Source organism: Theropithecus gelada, chromosome 7b, assembly GCF_003255815.1.
Source record: "Theropithecus gelada isolate Dixy chromosome 7b, Tgel_1.0, whole genome shotgun sequence".
Lineage (NCBI taxonomy): Eukaryota > Metazoa > Chordata > Mammalia > Primates > Cercopithecidae > Theropithecus > Theropithecus gelada.
This window is the reverse complement of record NC_037675.1, coordinates 78,903,055-78,925,736: the sequence shown is the minus strand read 5'-3', so window position 1 is coordinate 78,925,736 and position 22,682 is coordinate 78,903,055. Positions and strand designations below refer to the sequence as shown.

The 22,682-nt window shown below is 41.3% G+C and overlaps 1 protein-coding gene across 1 annotated transcript in view; it reads left to right on the top strand.

Annotated features, from left to right (window-relative positions):
* Positions 1 to 22,682, top strand: part of SPTLC2 (serine palmitoyltransferase long chain base subunit 2) — a 105,007-nt gene that overhangs the window by 47,587 nt on the left and 34,738 nt on the right. The window contains exons 6-9 of the mRNA XM_025392626.1: positions 4,659 to 4,752; positions 10,122 to 10,227; positions 11,753 to 11,972; positions 15,384 to 15,510. Coding sequence (XP_025248411.1) covers positions 4,659 to 4,752; positions 10,122 to 10,227; positions 11,753 to 11,972; positions 15,384 to 15,510 — 547 coding nt within the window. The remainder of the gene's footprint in view (positions 1 to 4,658; positions 4,753 to 10,121; positions 10,228 to 11,752; positions 11,973 to 15,383; positions 15,511 to 22,682) is intronic.

Genomic DNA, 22,682 nt, shown 5'->3' with positions numbered 1-22,682 from the left:
AAACCAAAGCTAATTCTTTGAGAAAATGAATACAGTTGATAAATCTCTAGCCAGAATGGTCAGGATAAGAAGAGAGAAGATTCATATTACCAGTAACAGGAATGAGAGGGGGGACATCACTACACATCCTATGGACATTAAAGGATAATAAGGGAATATTAAGAACAACTTCATGCCAATAAATTCAACAACTTAGATAAAATACACAAAATTCCTTGTAAGACATAAATGTATGGCTCTTTGACTTCACATTATAATACGTTGCTGTCCTGCATTTTGAAGTACAAATCTGAGATTCTTCTTTGTTAGAATTTTTAACACTAGAGGATTAGAACATCTCATCTTGCTCTTCTCTCTGTATGCCTACAAACTCTAACAAAGGATTATCTAGAATTAGATGTTTTCTACACAGACCTGGAAGATACAGCCATAAAGATTTATATTCCAAATCAGACTATAGTTGAAATATTATTAAATATCATTTAATCTGTTAAAGACAGTAACTTACCCAGTTTTAATGATCCTTTGAATCTGATACTGAATTTCCATGTGAGGTGGTTAATTGCTCAGTTTAATGGCAGGATGGGGCAGTATATTGATTAAGAGCATAGGTTCTGGAAGCAGACACTTGTCTTATTTAATAATTATTTTGTGGCCGGGCGCAGTGGCTCACTTTGGGAGGCCGAGGCGGGCAGATCACGAGGTCAGGAGATCGAGACCATCCTGGCTAACATGGTGAAGCCCCATCTCTACTGAAAATACAAAAAATTAGCTGAGCATGGTGGCGGGCACCTGTAGTCCCAGCTGCTCAGGAGGCTGAGGCAGGAGAATGGTGTGAACCGGGAGGTGGAGCTTGCAGTGAGCAGAGATCGCACCATTGCACTCCAGCCTAGGTGACAGAGCAAGACTCCATCTCAAAAAGATAATAATAATAATAATAATAATATAATTATTATTATTTTGTTACTGTGCTTGTGACCTTGAGCAAGATTTTAAACTCCTGAACAAGAGTTTCCTCATATGTGAAGTGGGAGTGATAATAGGGTCTATTATATAGAGTTGTTGTGAGGATTACAAGTAATAATGCTTTTAAATCTTTTAACATCATATCTGAAACATTTAAGCACTTAGATGTTAACTACTAGTGTGAATATCTATTTTATTTTTGAACCAAATATTTAATAAAGCTTTTCAGAATAAGTTCTAAAGGAAAAAGACAGATTGATACATTGAAATGGTGAATAAGGCTGTCTAAAAAAGACTGTCTAAAAAGAGTTCCTTTTTGCCAGAAGAAAAGAACATAATGCTTTTGCAGGTTTGCCAGAAAAATATTTAGCTGGAAAGAGGAGAAAATAAAATTTTGTGTGGAGGGGAAGGGAAGGGAGGATACCTTTTCAGATAGAGTTGATTGCCAAGAGTGGTAAGTAAAGAATTTGAAGACTTGCTGAAGAGAAATCTGACCTCTCCTTATTTCCTCCCCCAGTTTCACTTTTTCAATTTTAACACGTTTTTTGAAACTTAAATTTAGACTTACAAAAAGAGTTACAAAAGAGTACAGAGAGTTCCTGTATACCATTCATTCAGCTTCCCTTTATGTTAACATCTTGAATAACAGTGGAACCATTTCTTACAGCTTAGAAATTAACTGTGATACAATACTATAACTAAAGTACAGGACGTATTTGGTTTTCACTGATGTCCTTTTTCCGCTTCAGGATCCAGGTGAGGATCCACATTGCCTTTAGCTGTTGTAGCTCCTTGGTCTCCTCCAATCTGGAATAGTTCCTGTCTTTCTTTGTCTTTCATGACCTTGATACTTCTGAAGGATACTGGTCCCTTATTTTGCAGAATGTCTCCAATTTGGGTCTGTCTGCTGTGTTGTTATGGTTTGATTGAGCCCATGCATTATTGAGAAAGCTACCACGGAGGTGGTACCCTTCTCAGTGAATCATGCGAGAGACTGTGGTTTCAATACGTATTACTGATGATGTAAATCTTAATCACTTGGCTCAGGTGTCAGCAGGGATTTTCTGCTACCAACGTACTGCTTTTCCCTTTGTAATCACCATATATTGTGGCAGAGATACTTTGGGACTGTATATAGCATTTTGGATTAAACTTTCACCCACTAACTTTAGTAGGTGTCTCTGATCTTGCCTGTGGCAGTTATTACCTTGGTGTTCTAATGGTGGTTTTTCTATTTTTCTCATTCCTTCTATACTTACTAATTAGAATTTTTGTGTAAGGAAGAGTTCTTGCTTCTCCCTTATTTATTTATGTAATTATGGGTTTGTGAATATTTTTATTATTTGGCTTATAATTCAACACAATTGCTTCTTTTTTGTTGCTGGACTTTTAGTTTTGGCCATTGGGAGCTCCTTCAGGTGGGTACCTGTGTCCTTGGACTATTTAATAACTTTTTTTTTTTTTTTTAAGCATTCTCATACTTTCTGACATAATAAAATGCTCCAGGATCATCTTATGTTTTCCCTATCCCAGTTTTGGAATTAACCAGTTCTCCAAGAAGCCCTGATTCTTTTTATTGGAGAATGGTATTTAGAAACTAAGGTCTGGGAACTAGGTGTGTGTATTGCTGCAGGAGTGTCACTGCTTCTCACCTCTCAGTGACTAGAGCTAGAAAATGTATGTATGTATGTATGCTAACTCATGCATACACGTGTGCGTGTGTGTGTGTGTGTGTGCATGCATAAAGATTTGAAAGCCAGGAGTCTATATTGATACTGCCAACTCTGCTTTTCTTCTCCTCCTTCTCCTCCTCTTCCTTCTTCTCCTCCCATCTTCTGTCTTCTCCTCCTGCTCCTCCTCCCCCTTTTTTTTTTTCAGACAGAATCTCCCTCTGTAACCCAGGTTGGAGTGCAGCAGCACAATTTTGGCTCACTGAAACCTCCGCCTCCTGGGTTCAAACGATTATCCTGCCTCAGCCTTTTGAGTAGTTGAGATTACAGGTGCCCGTCACCAAGCCCAGCTAATTTTTGGGGGGTTTTCTTTTTGTTGTTTTTTTTTTGGTTTTTTTTTAGTAGAGATGGGGTTTTGCCATGTTGGCCAGTCTGGTCTCAAACTCCTGACCTCAAGTGATCCACCCACCTTGGCCTCCCAAATTGCCAGGATTACAGGCATGAGCCACCATGCCTGGCCACTTCATTTTTAATTTGTATATTTTTAACCAGGGTAGCTTTTTTATCTTAATAAATACTATGTGCTTAATAAAAATTTCAAACACAACTACTGTTACAAGTTTAAGTATTCCTTTAAGAATATTCTGTAATAAATAAGCATGTATATATATATATATATAGTTGACCCTTGAACAACGTGGTTTGAACTATGCAGGTCCACTTATACATGGATTTTTTTCAACCAAATATGGATCAGAAATACAGTATTCAGCCAGGCACAGTGACTCACGCCTGTAATCTTGGCACTTTGGGAGGCCGAGGCTGGTGGATCACCTGAGGTCAGGAGTTCAAGACCAGCCTGGCCAACATGGTGAAACCCCATCTGTACTGAAAATACAAAACTTAGCCAGGCATGGTGGCAGGCACCTGTAATCCCAGCTACTTGGGAGGCTGAGGCAGGAGAATTGCTTGAACCTGGGAGGCAGAGGTTGCAGTGAGCCAAGATTGCACCCACTGCACTCCAGCAACAAGAGTGAGACTCCGTCTCTCACACACACACACACAAAACATAGTATTTATGGAACACAAACCCCAAGTATATGGAGGGCCTACTTTTCCTATAAGCAGGTCCCACGGGGCTAACTGCAGGACATGAGCATGTATGGATTTGGATAAATGTGGGGGTGAGGCAGTTCTGGAACCGACTCCTCCTGTAGACTGAGGGACGACTGTGTGTCTGTGTATCTTCTCTCTTCTTTTTATTCTCATGGGAGCATGCTAGATACTTTCTGCACCTTTTTCATCTACTTGGATATTTTGAGGCCATTTTTGACAGAGAAAAACCTGTTTCTGGGTTCCGATCTGACAGGTTGAAGGGCCCCCTGAGAGATGGAAGAGTAAGAACTGCAGTGAAAAAAAAAAAGCCGAGACCTTCAGCCTTGTTGCCCTAGCAGAAACTGATGTTTGTGTGTTAAAGCAAAGCTTGTTTGGAGATTTTTAGGATAAAACTGAAGCCTACAGTCCGTGTTATGTGGGGAAAAGGTTAATAAGTAGGATCTTCCAAGTAGGTTCTTCCCTGGACTCTGGATATGAGTAGTAGTGAGAGAATACACCATTTCCACAGACATGGCCCCATCAGCTGCCATTTCCCACAGATGAACAGAACATCATACTAAAACTACATGGAATTCTCTCACGTAAAGAAACCAAAACGTTTTAGAGACTGATGTGTCATGTTTTAAATATGAATAAAGACCTGTTGCCATATATCTGACTATTTACCTCAGTCATGGGACTGAAGATATTAAATTAAAAGGCTAGAATTTTGCATCTACTTTTAAGGTATCTTTACAAAAAGCAAATGATCATGTATACTTTTTTCCTCTTCTTAAAATTGATCACTGCTGTTGTGCACGATTTCCTTAATAAGATACAGCTATTAGTGCGTGTGGCATTTTGTGATTTGTGTAACTAACCCTTTCCCTTCCGGCTTCTTACCTTTCTGTTCCTGTGATATTGCAGGGTTGCCTGATTCTGAGTGATGAGCTGAACCATGCATCACTGGTTCTAGGAGCCAGACTGTCAGGAGCAACCATTCGAATCTTCAAACACAACAGTGAGTTTGCTGCAGAATTCACTCCTGGCCTTGGTGTTTATTATTCTTTGGATCCATGGTGGGAATTAACATGAGTTATATTAGCAGTTGAAAATATAAATGAAGCCAAAGTAGCAACATTTAAAATGTTCTTCTGGTCCAGTCTTTTAAAATTAGAGGTTGAAGGAAGCCTCTTGTACAAATACAATACCATTCTTTTATTTGACCATTAAGTTTTCCATCCCATTTCGTCGTTTACAAATCCCTTACTCAAATACATTTACTCGATGCCTATAGTGTATCTTGCCATAAGACTAGCGGTGTTTAGATGAATAAATCAAGGTCTCTGACTGGTTAATGAAGAGACTTAATAGATAAGCCAGTGTTTACAATACAGCAGACAGGTGCTGAAGTACAGCCATGAGTAGATGCTGTGGGAGCATGGAGGAGGGTGCCCCTGAGCCAGACCTTTCCTCCCTAAGTGGAAATATCTTTGCGTGTTATCAAAATGATTATTTAGAATAAAAATGTATAACTTTCATAGTTAAAACACACACATAGGGAGAAAAGATAACCCAAATGTATGTTTAATATCTTTTCCCAGAATGTGTGCAGGCACAGACAGGTTTGGAAGAATGTATACCAAAATGTTAGGTGTGTACCCCTGGATGGAAGGATCATAGATGATAACATCATTTTTGCTTTTGTTTTTGTTTTTGTCTTGTCTAAAATGTTTTACAGTGAGAAATGAGATCTTATTAAATATCCCTATGTAACCTGTTATTTTCTTTCTTTCTTTCTTTTTTTCTTTTTCTTTTGTGACAAGAGTCTCGCTCTGTCACCAAGGCTGAAGGGCAGTGGCTCAGCCTTGGCTCACTGCAACCTCTGCCTCCCGAGTTCAAGCGATTCTCCTGCCTCCACCTCCCGAGTAGCTGGATTACAGGGGCACGCCACCACACCTGGCTAATTTTTAGTATTTTTAGAGCGACGGAGTTTCACTGTGTTGGCCAGACTGGTCTTGAACTGACTTCAGTTGATCCTCCCGCCTTGGCCTCTGAAAGTGCTGGGACTACAAGTGTGAGCCATCACGCCTGGCCCCTTTTTACAATACACTGTGATTGTTGTTTGTCATTACATGTGACTCTACCTCATTCTTAAATGCCAGTGTGGCAGTCAGTGCCTGGATGTGCCTTCATTTAATTGCTCCCTCAGTTGGACATCAGGGCTGTTTCTAAATTTTTCTACTGGGAACAGCACTACACTTACAGTTTTGTACAATCATCTGGTTAGTGCCTTAGGATAAATTTTTAGTAGTCTCAGAATGCATGGTTAAAAGAGTATACATTTTTAATAGTTTTCCGAATTGCCTCTAAGCATTATATGAATTCTTTTTTTCACTTTTATTTTAGGTTCAGGGGTACATGTACAGGATTGTTATATAGGTAAATTGCATGTCTCGGGGGTTTGTGTACAGATTATTTCGTCACCCAGGTAATCAGCATAGTACCTGATAGGTAGTTTTTCGAACCTTACCCTCCTCCTCCTCCCCTGCCTCATCCTCAGGTAGGCCCCAGTGTCTGTTGTTCCCTTCTTCGTGTCTGTATGTACTCAGTGTTTAGCTCCCACTTACAAGTGAGAACATGTGGTATTTTGTTTTCTGTTCCTGTGTTAGTTTGCTTAGGATAATGGCTTCTAGCTGCATCCTTGTTACTGCAAAGGACATTATCTCATTCTTTTTTATAGCTATATAGTATTTGATGGTGTATATGTACGTGTGTGTGTATATATATATTATAAAATATATATAAATATGTAATATAAAAATATAAAATTTTATAATATAAAATAAAAATATATTTATATATAATATATATTTATAATTTTATATTATAAAATTTTATAAATATATAAAATATATATATATATATTTTTTGAGACAGAGTCTTGCTCTGTCACCCAGGCTGGCATGCGTTGGCATGAACTGAGCTCACTGCAACCTCCACCTCCCCAGCTCAACCGATCCTCCCATCTCAGCCACCATAATAGCTGGGATTACAGGTGTGTTCCACCATGCCTGGCCAGGGTTTTTTTTTTCTCTTCTGTATTTTTTGTGAAGATGGGGTTTCACCATGTTGCCCAGGCTGGTCTTGAATTCCTAGGGTGAAGCAATCCATCCACCTTGGCCTCCCAGTGCTGGGATTATAGGCATGAGCCACCGCACCTGGCCCCACACTTTTTTAATCCAGTTTACTGTTGATGGACATTTAGGATGATTCTGTGTCTTTGCTATTGTGAATAGTGCTACAATGAACATACACATGCTTGCGTCCTGTATGAATTTTACTCAACAGTGTGAGATTGACTGTTCCTACTCACTGGCCATTCACTCAGTGAATCATTTTAAATCTTTCCAAATCTAATGAGGAAATATTATGTTAGTTTTTATTTCATTGCTTATTAGGTATAGAGCAACTTTTTACATTTTTATTGTATTTTTATATCTGTTTTTTAAACCCTACTTGTAAGTTAATGTGTTTGTATTTCCTTATAAATTGGCCATTTTCAAATTGTTTCTATTTTTTACTGATTATAAGAGCCCTTTATATGAATTAGCTTTTCCTTGATGTTGCATTATTTTATTAATTTTTTTTTTGAGACAGGGTCTTGTTCTGTCACCCAGGCTGTAGTGCAGTAGCACAACCACGACTCACCACAGCCTTGACCTCCTGGGCCCAGAGGATTCTCCTGCTTCAGCATCCCAAGTAGCTGGGCCTATAGGCATGCGCCACCATGCCGGGCTAGTGTTTTTGATTTTTTATAGAGACAAAGTCTCTCTGTGTTGCCCAGGTTGGTCTTGAACTCTTAGGCTCAAACGATCCTCCTGTCTCAGCCTCCCAAAATGCTGGGATTACAGGAGTAATTCACCATGCCCAGACTGCACTATTTTTATATTTTTGACTTTGTTTTCAGTGTCTTCTTGTGCAGACTCATTAAAATGTTTTTGTTGCCACACTTACTGTCTTACAACTTTTGGATTTTACACGGTACCCTCCTCATTCTCAGATCATAAGATGATTCTTTCATGTTTTCTTCTGGAAATTTTGCGATGTATTTTTTATTTAAATTTATGTGGATTTTGGGGGCATAACATTGGAGAGAGGTTGAATTTTTTTTTTTCTGAGTAGATAATACGGTTAAGCATTCTGTTGTAGGTATTTCTTTTTTTTTTTTTTCCTGATACAGAGTCTTGCTCTGTCACCCAGGCTGGAGTACAGTGGTATGATCTCAGCTCACTGCAACCTCTGCCTGCTGGGTTTAAGCGATTCTCATGTCTCAGCCTCCCAAGTAGCTAGGATTACAGGTGCCCACCACCACACCCGGCTAAGTTTTTTTGTATTTTTAGTAGAGATGGGATTTTGCCATGTTGGTCAGTCTGGTCTCGAACTCCTGACTTTAAGTGATCCACCCACCTCGGTCTCCCAGAGTGCTGAGATTACAGGCGTGAGCCACCACACCTGGCTGATATTTCTTTTATCTAAAATTTTGACCAGTATAATTTTTTCCTCCTTCTGTATATAAGCATAGAAAACTAAAATAATTCATATGTTTTTACTTGTCTTTAACTGATTGCCATACATTGCTCTCTGCCTAAGAACTGGAGGCTTTGCAGGACTTGGGGAGGCCGAGGCGGGTGAATCACCTGAGGTCAGGAGTTAGAGACCAGCCTGGCCAAAATGATGAAACCCCGCCTCTACTACAAATAAAAAAATTAGCTGGATGTGGTGGCACACACCTGTGATCCCAGCTACTCAGGAGGCTGAGGCCGGAGAATCACTTGAATCCGGGAGGCAGAGGTTTCAGTGAGCAGAGATCACGCCACTGCACTCCCACCTTGGCAACTCTGTCTCAAAAAAAAAAAAAAAATGGAAGTTTTGAGTCAGGACATAATTTACTTCTGTAGGGTACATGTGCTGAATCTTGATTAGGTCATATGCAGATTTTTTTCTTAAAAATTACTGAATGCGTAAGCACAATCACAACCATAGGCTATCTTATTTGTGTTTGTGTTCTTTGTTTTTATTACCTTATTTCTTTTTCTGTCAAAATTGTTTTCTGCAAAGAGCAAAATCATATGCTTTTATAACCCCTTCCTCCAGTGACAAGCAATACAGAATACAAAATCAGATTTTATGATGGGGCCAGGCTTGGTGGCTCACGCCTGTAATCCCAGCACTTTGGGGGGCTGAGGCAGGCGGATCACTTGAGGTCAGGAGTTCAAGACCAACCTGGCCAACATGGTGAAACCCATCTCTACAAAAATACAAACATTAGCCTGGCATGATGGCAGGTGCCGGTAATCCCAGCTACTTGGGAGGCTGAGGCAGGCAAATCGCTTGAACCTTGGAGGTGGAGGCTTCAGTGAGCCGAGATTGCGCCATTTTACTCCAGCTTAGATGACAGAGGGAGGCTCCATCTCAAAAAAAAAAAAAAAATGATTTTATGATAGGATGTCTCCCATCCCTATTAAGTATTCCCCAGACTTAATGTTGCTTAAATTTGGGGGAGTTTTTTTTAAGGACTTCATTTCAGGGCAGGTACTTTAAGTACGAAATCTGTAGTGTGGCAACAATGGTCTTCAAAGCAGTTGTCTTTAACAGGGAAATTGTGATCATCATTAATGGCAGTAGCAGCCAAGTTGTTTCCAGGCCCATTAACCACCATGAGAACCACAAGAACTTGGTTGTTAATAGACAACTGATGAAGTCAAACATGGAACAATTTCAACCAATTGTCAGGCTTGCTTAACACACAGACTTAAACATGCCCCAGACGGGTGTATTTGTAACCCAGTACCAAAACAGAGCTCTTTAACAAGCATTTATTGAGTACGTCCTAGGTGAAAGGAAATGGAGCATACACTGTGAAGTTTTTTTACCCCTTGCATTTGTTTTTTTAGGAGGTGTATGTATCTGTGATGGTTTATTCACACTCTCACTCTGTCTTTTTTACGCATTTATTTCCGAATGACTCACTAGGATTAGAGATACAGTTTGATTCTATATTTTTCGATAAACACAGAGAAGCTAACTTAATGGCAGGGTACTTAACATGAGACACTGGTCATTTCATAAGCAAGCTAATGAACTGAATCAACCACCATAGTCCTTCAGTCAGGTTTTGATGGTTTTGAACATTTGTCACGTTTTGGATTTCAATTCAAGGTGGCAATAATGCACCTATTTTGCCCTGATTTTTTCTGCCTAACTCTAATTATGTCCTTTGCTATCTGAGGCATACTTTCCAAATGAGAAATATATCTCTGCATTTCCAGAACAAAGTTAGGAAAGAGGAAGATGTGGTATGACTCTGTTCTTTTTTGTGTGTCGTAGATATGCAAAGCCTAGAGAAGCTATTGAAAGATGCCATTGTTTATGGTCAGCCTCGGACACGAAGGCCCTGGAAGAAAATTCTCATCCTTGTGGAAGGAATATATAGGTAATCCTACTTTATTATTCTTACCTTTATGACTTGGCCCCATGAAGTCATAGAATTTTTTAACTGAAGGCAACATTAGTCTGTCCCCCTCTGGAAACTAAGGAGACAGTGTTTATAAATCGCTAAAATACCTGGAAACAGAGTCAGCATTAGAACAGAAGTCTTTTTGTCTGGTTCGTCATTATTCTTTCCATTATACTACATGGTCACCAAATTCCCTTTCTCTTTGGGTCTTTTATTTTTCTAGTTTGTAGAGGGAACGTATACGTAAGGGCAAGAATTGGAATATATATTTTAATATGTCAAAACAAATTATACATCATTTAATTTTAATAAATATTTTGTTTTAGGCTGAGTGCAGTGTGTCACGCCTGTAATCCCAACACTTTGGGAGGCCAAAGTGGGAGGTCGCTTGAGGCCAGGAGTTTGAGACCAGCTTGGGCAACATAGTGAGAGCCTGTCTCTATAAAAAATAAATAAAAATTAAAAAGAAATATTTTATTTTGGTTAACATTTACAGCTTCTGCACGTATTTTTATCACCTAATTTTTTTTGTTCTTTTGTGTCATTCTCATTGCCTGTGCAATGTGATGCAGTCTCATGTTGCCTGTAATTACAAGCTTTAGAAGAATCTGCTGTGATCTTAATTCTTTTTGTTGTGAATTAAGATTGCTTGTGTTTGGTGCTTGTTTTTTGTTTTTTGGTGGTTTTGGTGGGCTTTTTTTTTAAGATGGAATCTCACTCTGTCGCCCAGGCTGAAGTGCAGTGGCATGATCTCCACTCAATGCAACCTCTGCCTCCTGGATCTCCTGCCTCAGCCTCCCGAGTAGCTGGGATTACAGGTGTGCGCCACCATGCCCAGCTGATTTTTGTATTTTTAGTAGAGATGGGGTTTTGCTGTGTTGGCCAGGCTGGTCTCAAACTCCTGACCTCAAGTGATCTGCCTACCTCAGCCCCCACAAAGTGCTGGGATTACAGGTGTGAACCACTGTGCCCAGCCAGTGCTCGTTTTTAAAGTCCTCTTTTCTTTCCCCTAGTCTTTTGCCTCACCGTGGCTTCCTCTGCCTTTGTCAGTTTAAACCACAGATACAGTGGTCAGACCATTTAAAACCCAATAAACTCGGCCGGGCATGGTGGCTTATGCCTGTAACCCCCAGAACTTTGGGAGGCCAAGGCGGTGTATCACTTGAGGCTGGGAGTTCGAGACTAGCCTGGGAAACATGGTGAAACCCTATCTCTACTAAAAATACAAACGTTAGCTGGACATGGTGGTGGCAGGTACCTGTAGTCCCAGCTACTTGGGAGGCTGAGGCACAGGAATCACTTGAACTCAGGAGTCAGGGATTGTAGTAAGCCGAGATTACGCCACTGCACTCCAGCTTGGACAACGGAGCAAAACTCTGTCTCAAGAAAAAAAAAAAAAAGCAGTAAACTCAATAATAACAAAATGCCAAACTCCTAATTTTGATTTAAAAAGTCTCAGTGTACATGCGTATATATATATATTTTTTTCATGTTTTGCCAGCATGGAGGGATCTATTGTTCGTCTTCCTGAAGTGATTGCCCTCAAGAAGAAGTACAAGGCATACTTGTATCTGGATGAGGCTCACAGCATTGGCGCCTTGGGCCCCACAGGCCGGGGTGTGGTGGACTACTTCGGCCTGGATCCTGAGGATGTGGATGTTATGATGGGAACATTCACAAAGAGTTTTGGTGCTTCTGGAGGATATATTGGAGGCAAGAAGGTAAACGAGCCGTGAGAATGAGCGATTAGAGATAAAATCACTGGCAACTAGATTTGGTACCTCAAGCCTAGCAGATGGGGCCCTGAACTGGGATGTCCCCAAATTTGCCTGTGGTTTAGGCTCTAATACCAGTGAGTGATTCTGATGTCTCGTCACTGAACTAAAGGCTGGTTCTGTTCATTGTTTGTTGTTTTCTTATTTGAGCTTCTTTCTAAGCTACATGCTGATCTGAGATCTAGAATACCCTCTTGTGTGAAAGAACACACAGTGGTGCTCCCTGCCCGCCCCAGCCTTCTGTTGGGTTTGCATTGTGCTCACAGTTTCAAAAACAGTGGGGTTGTCATGGGAGCGCATGGGAATAGCAGGTCACCTTGCTCTTGGATACAAACGTATCATGAGTGAACATGGAGACAGGAAGGAAAAAAGTTGTGCCAGCGGTGGGGTACTACAAAGCATTGTATTTTCAATTTTTTAACGACGTAATTGCCTTTGCTGGGTCTTTGTAGTCAGAAAAAAATCATATGGTGAATTTTGATGTAGGTAAGAATCTGTGGTGTGGTGGAAGTGGTCAACCATAAGGACACAGGCCTGGGTCTGAATGTTTCTCTGCTTACTTTGTTAGACCTCAGGGAAAACATTTAACCTCCCAGTTTCCTTGTCAGTAAAATAGAAGTAAATATGCCTAGCTTGTAAGATTGTAGTAAGGGTTTAAAAAGTAATATATGTCCATGCTACAACGTGGGTGCACCTTAAAAATATTATGGTAAGTGAAAAAAGTTAGTCACAAAAAGTCACATATTGCATGTTTTAAAATATGTGATATCTAGAATAAGCATAGAAACAGAAAGTAGATTAGTAGTTGCCGGGGGCGGAGGGGATGGGGAAATGGAAAGTGAATGCTAATGGGTATGAGGTTTCCTTTCAGGGTTATGGAAATGTTCTAAAATTAGTAGTAAAAGTGGCACAACTCTGGATATACTAAAAACCACTGAATTGTACTTTAAAACGGTGAATTGTGTGGTGTGTGGCTTATATCTCAACGAAGCTGTATTTTTGAACACTGCAGTGTTAGGGAAAAAATAATGTATGTATGTCAGGTGTTTGTATATGACACAGAGGAGGTGCTCATAAATGTTCTTAATTTTGCTTCAAAACTCAATATTGGGAGTCTTAAAGAATGTTTATGCTGGGCACAGTGGCTCACACCTGTAATCCCAGCACTTTGAGAGGCTGAAGTGGGAGGATTACTTGAGCCCAGGAGTTCAAGACCAGCCTAGGCAACATAGTGGGACTTCATCTCTACAAAAAAGTAAAAAAATTAGCTGGGTGTGGTGGCACATGCCTGTAGTCCCAAGTACGTGGTAGGCTGAGATGAGAGGATTGCTTGAGCCAGGGAGATCAAGGATGCAGCGAGCCGTGAGTATTTATACCACTGCATTCCAGCCTGGGCAACAGAAAAAGACCCTATTTCAGAAAAAAAGGTCATTCGTTTAATAATTGATTGTCTTTTAGAGAGACCTCATTTTCAGTGACTTTTAATCAGTTTTGATAGATTTTTTTTTTTTTTTTTTGAGACCAAGCCTGACTCCATTGCCAGGCCAGAGTTCAGTGGCGCAATCTTGGCTCACTGTAACCTCCACCTCCCGGGATCAAGGGATTCTCCGGCCTCAGCCTCCCAAGTAGCTGGGACTACAGGTGCGTGCCACCACGCCCAGCTAATTTTTTGTATTTTTAGTAGAGACAGGGTTTCACCGCCGTGTTGGCCAGGGTGGTCTCGATCTCTTGACCTCGTGATCCGCCCGCCTCGGCCTTCCAAAGTGCTGGGATTACAGGCATGAGCCACACCGCCCGGCCAGGTTTGATAGATTTTTTTATCTCAAATTTTCCTTTTTGTTAATGAGACAAGGCTCACTTTGGAGAGTTTGTTGTTTTTTAGTAAACTTTGTGACTGTGAACCAAAGGATAGAAAAATAATACTCTGGGAGATCATTTAAGTACAATATATTTGTGCTTTTGGTTTTTTTAGTACAATTTTTAATGTTTTTGAGATGAAACTGTTTTATATCCAAATTTGTGTCTCCCTAATTTGTTCTGGTACATAAGCTTCTTGTACGTACATTTTAAAGATTTGGTGAAATTAAAAGATATCAGAGAATAGGGATATACAATTAATTTTTTTTTGAAATCCTTGTAAATGACAGTTTTACTTTATTCGGTGAGATGTCATTGGCATTTTAATCAAAGACCTTATACATTTCTATTTTATTTCACATTTGTATCATTTTGTACATTTCTGCATATCTGGAGGAAGTTCTAATGCTCTTAAAGTTTATGTTAGAGAACTGTTACTTAGGGTTGGAAGGATGGGCTTTACAGGCACAGAGAGCTGCAGATGACATTTTCTATGATACTTGGAATTAAATCATTATATGTAAAAAGCAATCCAAACACCAATCAGCAATCCAAACAAAGGCTGTTTAACTCAGCCTTGTTCATTTATTTTTAACTTTTTTTTTTTTTTTTTTTTCCGAGACAGAGTCTTGCTCTGTGCCCCAGGCTGGAGTGCAGTGGGGCGATCTCGGCTCACTGCAAGCTCCGCCCCCCCGGGTTGACGCCATTCTCCTGCCTCAGCCTCCCGAGTAGCTGGGACTACAGGCGCCTGCCACGGCGCCCGGCTAATTTTCTTGTATTTTTAGTAGAGACGGGGTTTCACCGTGTTAGCCAGGATGGTCTCGATCTCCTGACCTCGTGATCCGCCCGTCTCGGCCTCCCAAAGTGCTGGGATTACAGGCTTGAGCCACCGCGCCTGGCCTCTTTTTTTTTTTTTTAAGATGGAGCCTCACTCTGTCCCCCAGGCTGGAGTGCAGTGGCGCCATCTCAGCTCACGGCAACCTCTGCCTCCTGGGTTCAAGTGATTTTCCTGCCTCAACCTCCTGAGTAGCTGGGATTATAGGTGCCTGCCTCCACGCACAGCTGATTTTTGTATTTTTAGTAGAGATGGGGTTTCACCATGTTGTTCAAGCCAGTCTTGAACTCCTGACCTCAGGAGATCCACCCACCTTGGCCTCCCAAAGTGCTGGAATTACAGGCATGAGCCACCATGCCCGGCCATATTTCTAACTTTAAATGATACATTCTCCAAATTTAGAAGGATTGTTTTAAAACTAGTTTTTTTCCTATGTTGTTCCATGTTTAAAAAACAAAACCAAACCTAAGAACTTTGCCATGTTTCTGACCCAGTTGTTGCCAGCAGTATGCTTCGACCATGTTGGTTGACCTTGCATCTCAGATTAGTGTCCCTGTTCCAGTGCCATTGAAACAAGGAGTCCTCTAGAACTTAGAAGGAAAGCACTGACATTGCCAGTGAATGCAAGAATTGTCTCTATTTATCTGCCTCTGTGAACTTCCCAGGAGCTGATAGACTACCTGCGCACACATTCTCATAGTGCAGTGTATGCCACGTCATTGTCACCTCCTGTAGTGGAGCAGATCATCACCTCCATGAAGTGCATCATGGGGCAGGATGGCACCAGCCTTGGTAAGTCTTTCTTTTCTTGAAACATTGCATAAGTCCACCTAGCGGCCAAACATGCTGTTTTTCTTGAGCTTTTTTCCTAAAATAAATAGTCAGGTTTACTGATAGGCAGAGCTGGCTGGTGTGTGGTTTCCGTGGACACTTTTTTTTTTTTTTGAGACCAAGTCTCGCTCTGTCGCCCAGGCTGGAGTGCAGCAGCGCGAGGATCTCAGCTCACTGCAAGCTCCGCCTCCTGGGTTCACGCTGTTCTGGCTCAGCCTCCCGAGTAGCTGGGACTACAGGCGCCCACCACCTCGCCTGGCTAATTTTTTGTATTTTTAGTAGAGATGGGGTTTCACCGTGTTAGCCAAGATGGTCTCGATCTCCTGACTTCATGATCTGCCCACCTCAGCCTCTCAAAGTGCTGGGATTACAGGCATGAGCCACCGCGCCCGGCCTCCATAGACACTTTTTTAGTGTGTTTGATACATATGCCATGAGAACGACCCTGGCTCACTTCCTGTGGAATTTTCTTGTTTATAGATGGGAGGCTTTACTCTTACTATCCTACATACCCTCTTAACTCAGAGGTAATATGCCTTTGGGGTTTTTCTTGAATTGCATAATTTTATGTGATGGTGTAATTCACTGTTAGTGATGTTTCATTAACAGCATGGTTTAGAGCTGCTGTTTTCATAAATTAGTATTCCTGATTTAATGCCTTTATAAAGAGTTTCTAATTTCATATACGGGAGATAATAAATGACATCCTGAATCTGTTTATTTTGTCTTTGATGGGATTTGTAGTCCCAACTAGATGCCTTGATTTAAACATACTACTGTGAACAATAAAGTGCAGTGTTCACTTTCTGACATTTGACTTTTATTCTGCAACACCAGAGGGCAGTATTGACTGCAGAACAGTGATACTAAAAGGGGAGCAACTGGGTGTCTGTTTTTACTTTAAAAAATATTTTCATTGCATGTATAAGACAATAATTTCACTTGTTGCTTTTTTAATTCTTATAAAGTCAGTTTGGCATTTGTAAAAGATTTCACATTATCAGCCATGAGCTCTCCACTCTACAGTTATGTAATACTTTATTGTAAGATTGATTTGGCTTGCATCGAATAAAGTGGCACATCTGATTTTGATTGGTCTAAGACTGTTTTCTTGGTTGTTTTTTTTTTTTGGTTTTTTTTTTTTTTTGGTTTTTGTTTTTGAGACAGAGTCTTGCTCTGTCTCCCGGGCTGGAGTATAGTGGTGCGATCTCAGCTCACGGCAACCTCCACTTCCCAGGTTCACATGATTCTCGTGTTTCAGCCTCCCGAGTAGCTGGGACCACAGGAGTCTGCCACCACACCTGGCCATTTTTTTTGTATTTTTTGTAGAGATGGGGTTTCACCATGTTGCCCAGGCTGGTCTTGAACCCCTGGGCTCAAGCAATCTGCCTGCCTTGGCCTTCCAAAGTGTTGGGATTATAGGTGTGATCCACCATGCCCAGCTGACTGTTTTCTTTTTTTTTGAGACGGAGTTTTGCTCTTGTTGCTCAGGCTGGAGTGCAATGGTGTGATCTCGGCCCACCACAATCTCTGCCTCCCAGGTTCAAGCAATTCTCCTGCCTCAGCCTTCCCGAGTAGCTGGGATTACAGGCATGTGCCACCATGCCTGGCTAATTTTGTATGTTTAGTAGAGACCAAGTTTCTCCATGTTGGCCAGGCTGGTCTCAAACTGCCGACCTCAGGTGACCCACCTGCCCCAACCTCCCAAAGTGCTGGGATTACAGGCGTGAGCCACCGGCCCCAGTCGACTGTTTTCTTAAATCAGAATTTTACATTAACATTTTTTCTGATCTGTGCTAGATCCTTGTTATCTCTATGAGAGATTTTTGGAAATAGTGAAATGTGATCATTTTCAGTTTTGCGAATTAATTTCTTGAAGAAGTCGTCTTATTAATGTTGCAAACACATTGTGGAGCCTGTGAGTAGCTCCCTGTTGATAACAGCTATAACTATATCTGCTCTCCTTCTGATGTGGTGTTAGTGGAAACTGTGTGTGTGAATCTGAGAGACAGACATATACACACACATATGTATACATATAGCTATCATTTCTCTAGGTACTTCACATAGGCACACTTTCCTTAACTGATTCAGCACACAGGTTTAGGTGACTAAGAAATGGCTAAGAGCTATCAAAGTTAACACTGGATAATTTATTTGCCCTGTTCTAGAACATGGATCTGTGTGACACATTACCCCCAGATAAATGACTTACCTGTACTAAATGATAAAATCTGGGCTGTGCTGGTAGTGAGAAAATGAAACATGGTGATTATATATAGACTTTGGATCAGCACCCGTTTTCTAGTTTTTGCCTCTAGCCACCCGCCAAGCTTAGTGGTGTGACACAACAGCCATCTGATTATGCTCACAGGTGCCACAGGTCAGGAATTCGGTCAGGGCACAGCAGAGATGACCTGTCTTTGCTCCGTTGTCTGGGGCTGGCCTGGAAAACTCAAGTGTCTGGAAAGATTGAGATAGCTGATGGTTGGGATCACCTGGAGGCTTCTCCACTCATCACCTGGGCTGGAGTGACTTGGAGCCAGCCTCAGCTGAGGCTGTTGACCAGAGCACCTTCATGCATGTATCTTTTCCATGTGGCTTAGGCTCCTCATAACATCGTGACTGGGTACCCAGAAAGAACGCTTCAGAGAGCAAGCATTCCAAAGAACCTGGCGGAAACCGCATGACCTTTTCTGACCGGTTGTTAACAAGCAGGTCACTAAGGCCATCCCAGATTGAAGGGGTGGGGAACTAGATTCCACCTCCCCAGTGGAGGCATGTCAAAGAATTTGTAGCCTTTTTTGGGTTTTTTTTTTTTTTTTTTTTTTTTGAGATGGAGTCTCATAAAAGGGGGAAGTACCATGCTCTTTTAAACAACCAGATCTTGGGAGAACTCAGAGCGAGAACTCACTCATTACCCAAGAATGGCAGCAAGGCCTTCATGAGGGATCCTTCCCATGATCCACACACACACCTCCCACCAGGCCCCACCTCCGTCGCTGGGGATCACATTCCATCCTGAGATGTGGAGAGGACAAACATCGAGACCATGTCAGTGAATGTATTACTTTTATCATGAAAACTTTGTTATTGTTGGGATTCCAGAGTACATTAAGCACCTAGTATTGAAAGTAAGGCTTAAACACATACATAGACAGTATGTGGTTGCTTATTGTTAAATGTTTTCATCTTTTTGTGTGAAGAAATGTTGCTCTTTGGTGAGAGTACAGAGCCTTCAGAAAAGCTGCAGCATGCAAGGGAAGGTGAGATCCAGTTTCCACACGACTTTGTGAGCGAAGACTCCTTTCCCCTTCCTCCCAACTTTTTCCACATTTCTCCTCCAGTTTCTATCCTTTTCCCAAGGAAGAACAGGACATATGACTAGGTTGACCTATATTGCAAGGCAACTTCACTAGGATTCCAGGTGAGGTAATAATGAATGGGAATTGTGCTGCCAGGTTGCCTGTACCTGGAGTGGGAATACTGAGTTAGCATAGGCCAGGGAGTAGAAAAAATGAGGCCTAGGAAATTCTGGTAAATTCCACTAGACATTTGAAATTCTGACTTTTACTTTACACATCACTAATCCATGTCCACTAACGGAAATTTAGCTGTAATATCTACATACAAGTCAAGACAAAATGTTTGACCAAATCAACTAAAATTTTGCTTTTCCATTTTCCAGAGCTGTGCTTTGATGTATTTTATTTCTGTCCAAAGGTGTAGTTAATAATAACATGCATAGCACCCAGCTTAGTGTGTGACATCTAGGATCCTTTCAGTAAATTTATTGAATGACTGAATGAATGCACGCATGATTGGAAATACCAGAAAATCAGTGGGTTCTTCAAGTACTTTATTGTAACATTGCTTGAATAGTTGAATGTTGAGCCAGAATGACCAAATTACGGAACCAAATTAACTAGATAGGTATATTTTAATAGATAAATTTTTAAATAATGTCAGAACACTTTATAGAGTTTTATACTTCTTTGTTTTGAAAGGAACTGGACCCATGCAGGCAGCTACTGATACAGGAGAAAAAAGACTACCCTGAGCAGATTGACATTTAATTAAAACTAGGTTTGTCTCATTTGAATTAATTCCAGTAATAGACTTGTTAATGAAGTGTTAAATGATCACCTTGAGAATACCAGGGAACTGTCAAAAACTAAGAGAACTGAGATACTTAAAAAAGACATTCCAGGACAGTGCGGTGGCACATGCCTGGAGTCCCAGCTACTCAGGAGGCTGAGGCGGGAGGATCGCTTGAGCCCAAGAGTCCTGGGCTATAGCACACTCTGCCAGAGACATGTCTGCACCAAGTTCAGCCATCAGTATGATGACCTCCCGAAAGTAGGGTACCACCAGGTTGCCTAAGGAGGGGTGAATTGGCCCAGATTGGAAATGGAACAGGTTAAAACTTCCCCTGCTGATCAGTAGGGGGATTACGCCTGTGAATAGCCACTGCACTCCAGCCTGGGCAACATAGTGAGACCTTGTCTCTTTGGGGAAAAAAGAAAAAAGCTTTCCAAGATTCCCGTGCTGAAGGGTTAGAAGTGTTGAAAAAACGCAGCCTTTCCAGGAGGGGGTCATAGAGACTTCCCTGCCTGTCTTCGGGGCTGACAGCTTTTAACTCTCCCATCAAGCACCATGCTTCCTGAGCCTAGGAAGTTTTGGGTATTGACTTTCTTCTTTGTTGTGCTTTAAAGTAATTTATTTCACTATTAGAAATTCATCGGAATGAAAATTAAGTTTTCTGGTAAGCACTGTTTTGTTCTTACCCACAGTACAGTTTAGCAGTTTATCTGATGCCACGAATCAGACTAGATTCCTCCTGTTCTGTGACTTTCTGCCTAGAATGCTGTTGTTTGGGGGAAAAAAAAAAACAAAAAACTTGTTTTAGCCTGGCGCAATGGCTCACACCTGTAATCCCAGCACTTTGGGAGGCCAAGGCGGGTGGATCACCTGAGGTCGGGCTTTCAAGACCAGCCTAACCAACATGGAGAAACCCCATCTCTACTAAAAATACAATAATTAGCCGGGCATGGTGGCGCATGCCTGTAATCCCAGCTACTCAGGAGGCTGAGGCAGGAGAATCGCTTGAACCCAGGAGGTTGCGGTGAGCTGATGTGCCACTGCACTCCAGCCTGGGCAACAACAGCCAAACTCCATCTCAAAAAAAAAAAAGTGTGTCACCATTTGTTAAACATTTATCAAGCAACTACTATACGTAGTGGTAGCTATGCTGTGTGGGAGATGCAGAGTTGAACAATAGTTGTTCTCTGCCTTTGGAAAAACAGTCCAGTAGTAGGGGTAAGATTCCTGGGAGGAACTAGTCTCAGAGCCACAGATAAATTCTTCCTTTGTTCAGCTTGTCTTTTCTCAGTTTCCTCCTCCATTCCCTTCTACAGCCTCCTCCTTCACTCACTCCCACTCCCCTAAAACCTTCAACTTCCTTAAAACCAGCTAATTTTTTGAAGCAAATTCATATTTTAGGTTTCTTATATAATAACTTTCTATATAAATGAAATTTTTCTGTGGATACTGTCACTCTAGTAAATTATCAGCAATCAAAGAAAAAAAAAAGATTTTCCTTTTGTGAGGTAGCTGCTTCATTATTGAGCACAAAAGGCCTTTTAACCAATGGCTTAAGCCTTCTGAAATCAGCAAGCAATATGACCACTTTACAGGTGGAGAAGTTTGGGCTCACGTATGGGACACGTTTCCTCAATATCTTGTCTCCAACTAGAATGTAGCTTTTCTAACTCCATCTGCTTCTTCTGAGGTTGCATGATGATGGTTAGCATTTTGTTAAAACAGACTATTTTATAATCTCTAATTTTTGCTAATTTTCCAAATCTGCTAATTTTCCAAATCTGCTAATTTTCCAAAGTTTAATTGTGAGTAATCAGCCCAAAAAATGAAAGCCCTTTTGGGCATTTGCCTCCGGGTTTTCTCTCCATGGATCAGAAATTGATTCCGAATACTCAAGAGCTTTTGCAACATGGTATGTCTATTTTTTCTTCCACTGCTGTCTCTTTCTTCCAGATCCAAATGCTGTTAAAAGTTTCTTGCAACAAGAGCATTCTCTCCTTTTGTGTCTTGTTTCAGAGTTAGTTTGAAGCTAGCTATTAGGATGCCCAGCATCTATTGTTTGTTGAAGAATAATTCTAACTTTCTAAACCTTCACATGATTGGAATTGCTTCCCCCCCCCTCCGCCCCCAGAATTATGTCTGAGGGCTTTATTTTTCATCAGATAGACTTGATCCTAGCTGTTCCCCAACTTTATAGCAGGTAGTTAATATGTATAAACAAGTGACCTAATAGATGGAATCTGCTCTCAGTAAGAACGTGATACCCCGCCGGGCGCGATGGCTCACGCTGTAATCCCAGCACCCTGGGAAGCTGAGGCGGGTGGATCACCTGAGGTCAGGAATTTGAGACTAGCCTGACCAACATGGCGAAACCCCGTCTCTACTAAAAATACAAAAAAATTTAGCCAGGCATGGTGGTGCCTGCCTGTAATCCTAGCTACTTGGGAGGCTGATGCAGGAGACTGGCTTGAAGCTGGGAGTGGAGATTGCAGCGAGCCAAGATCATGCCATTGCACTGCAGCCTGGGAGAAAAGAGCGAAACTCCATCTTAAAAGAAAAGAAAAGAGCCTGATCCTTCTAAGAGCTTGCCAGATTTGAAAGCTTTCCAAAAAGGAATTGATTTTGTTAAATTGTCACCTATGGTTTTTCTAATTATCTAAATATTTTATTTGTATCTATCTCCCTGCCATCTACTTTGGCAGTAGAGTGAGGTGTTAAAGAAAAAATTATTCCTGGCACTTGTGAAACATGATAAGACAGACTTCCTTCAAGGGGGCCATGATAATAAGCATAGGGACCACTGCAATGGGGTCTTCCAGTGGGGGAGAGGGTGGGCTGTAGTCTGACTCCAGTAAGGACAGGTGAGAATTTACAGCCAGGGAACAGGGTGTGAGTGAGTGGATAGAAAAATACTCAGACAAAACATCAGGGTAAGGGGGATGGTTGCCTTCAGCATTCTTGTTGAAGGTAGGCCAGGGTGATAAGATACCAGGGGTAGTCATACAGGGGATTTTCTCTAATCTGACTTGGAA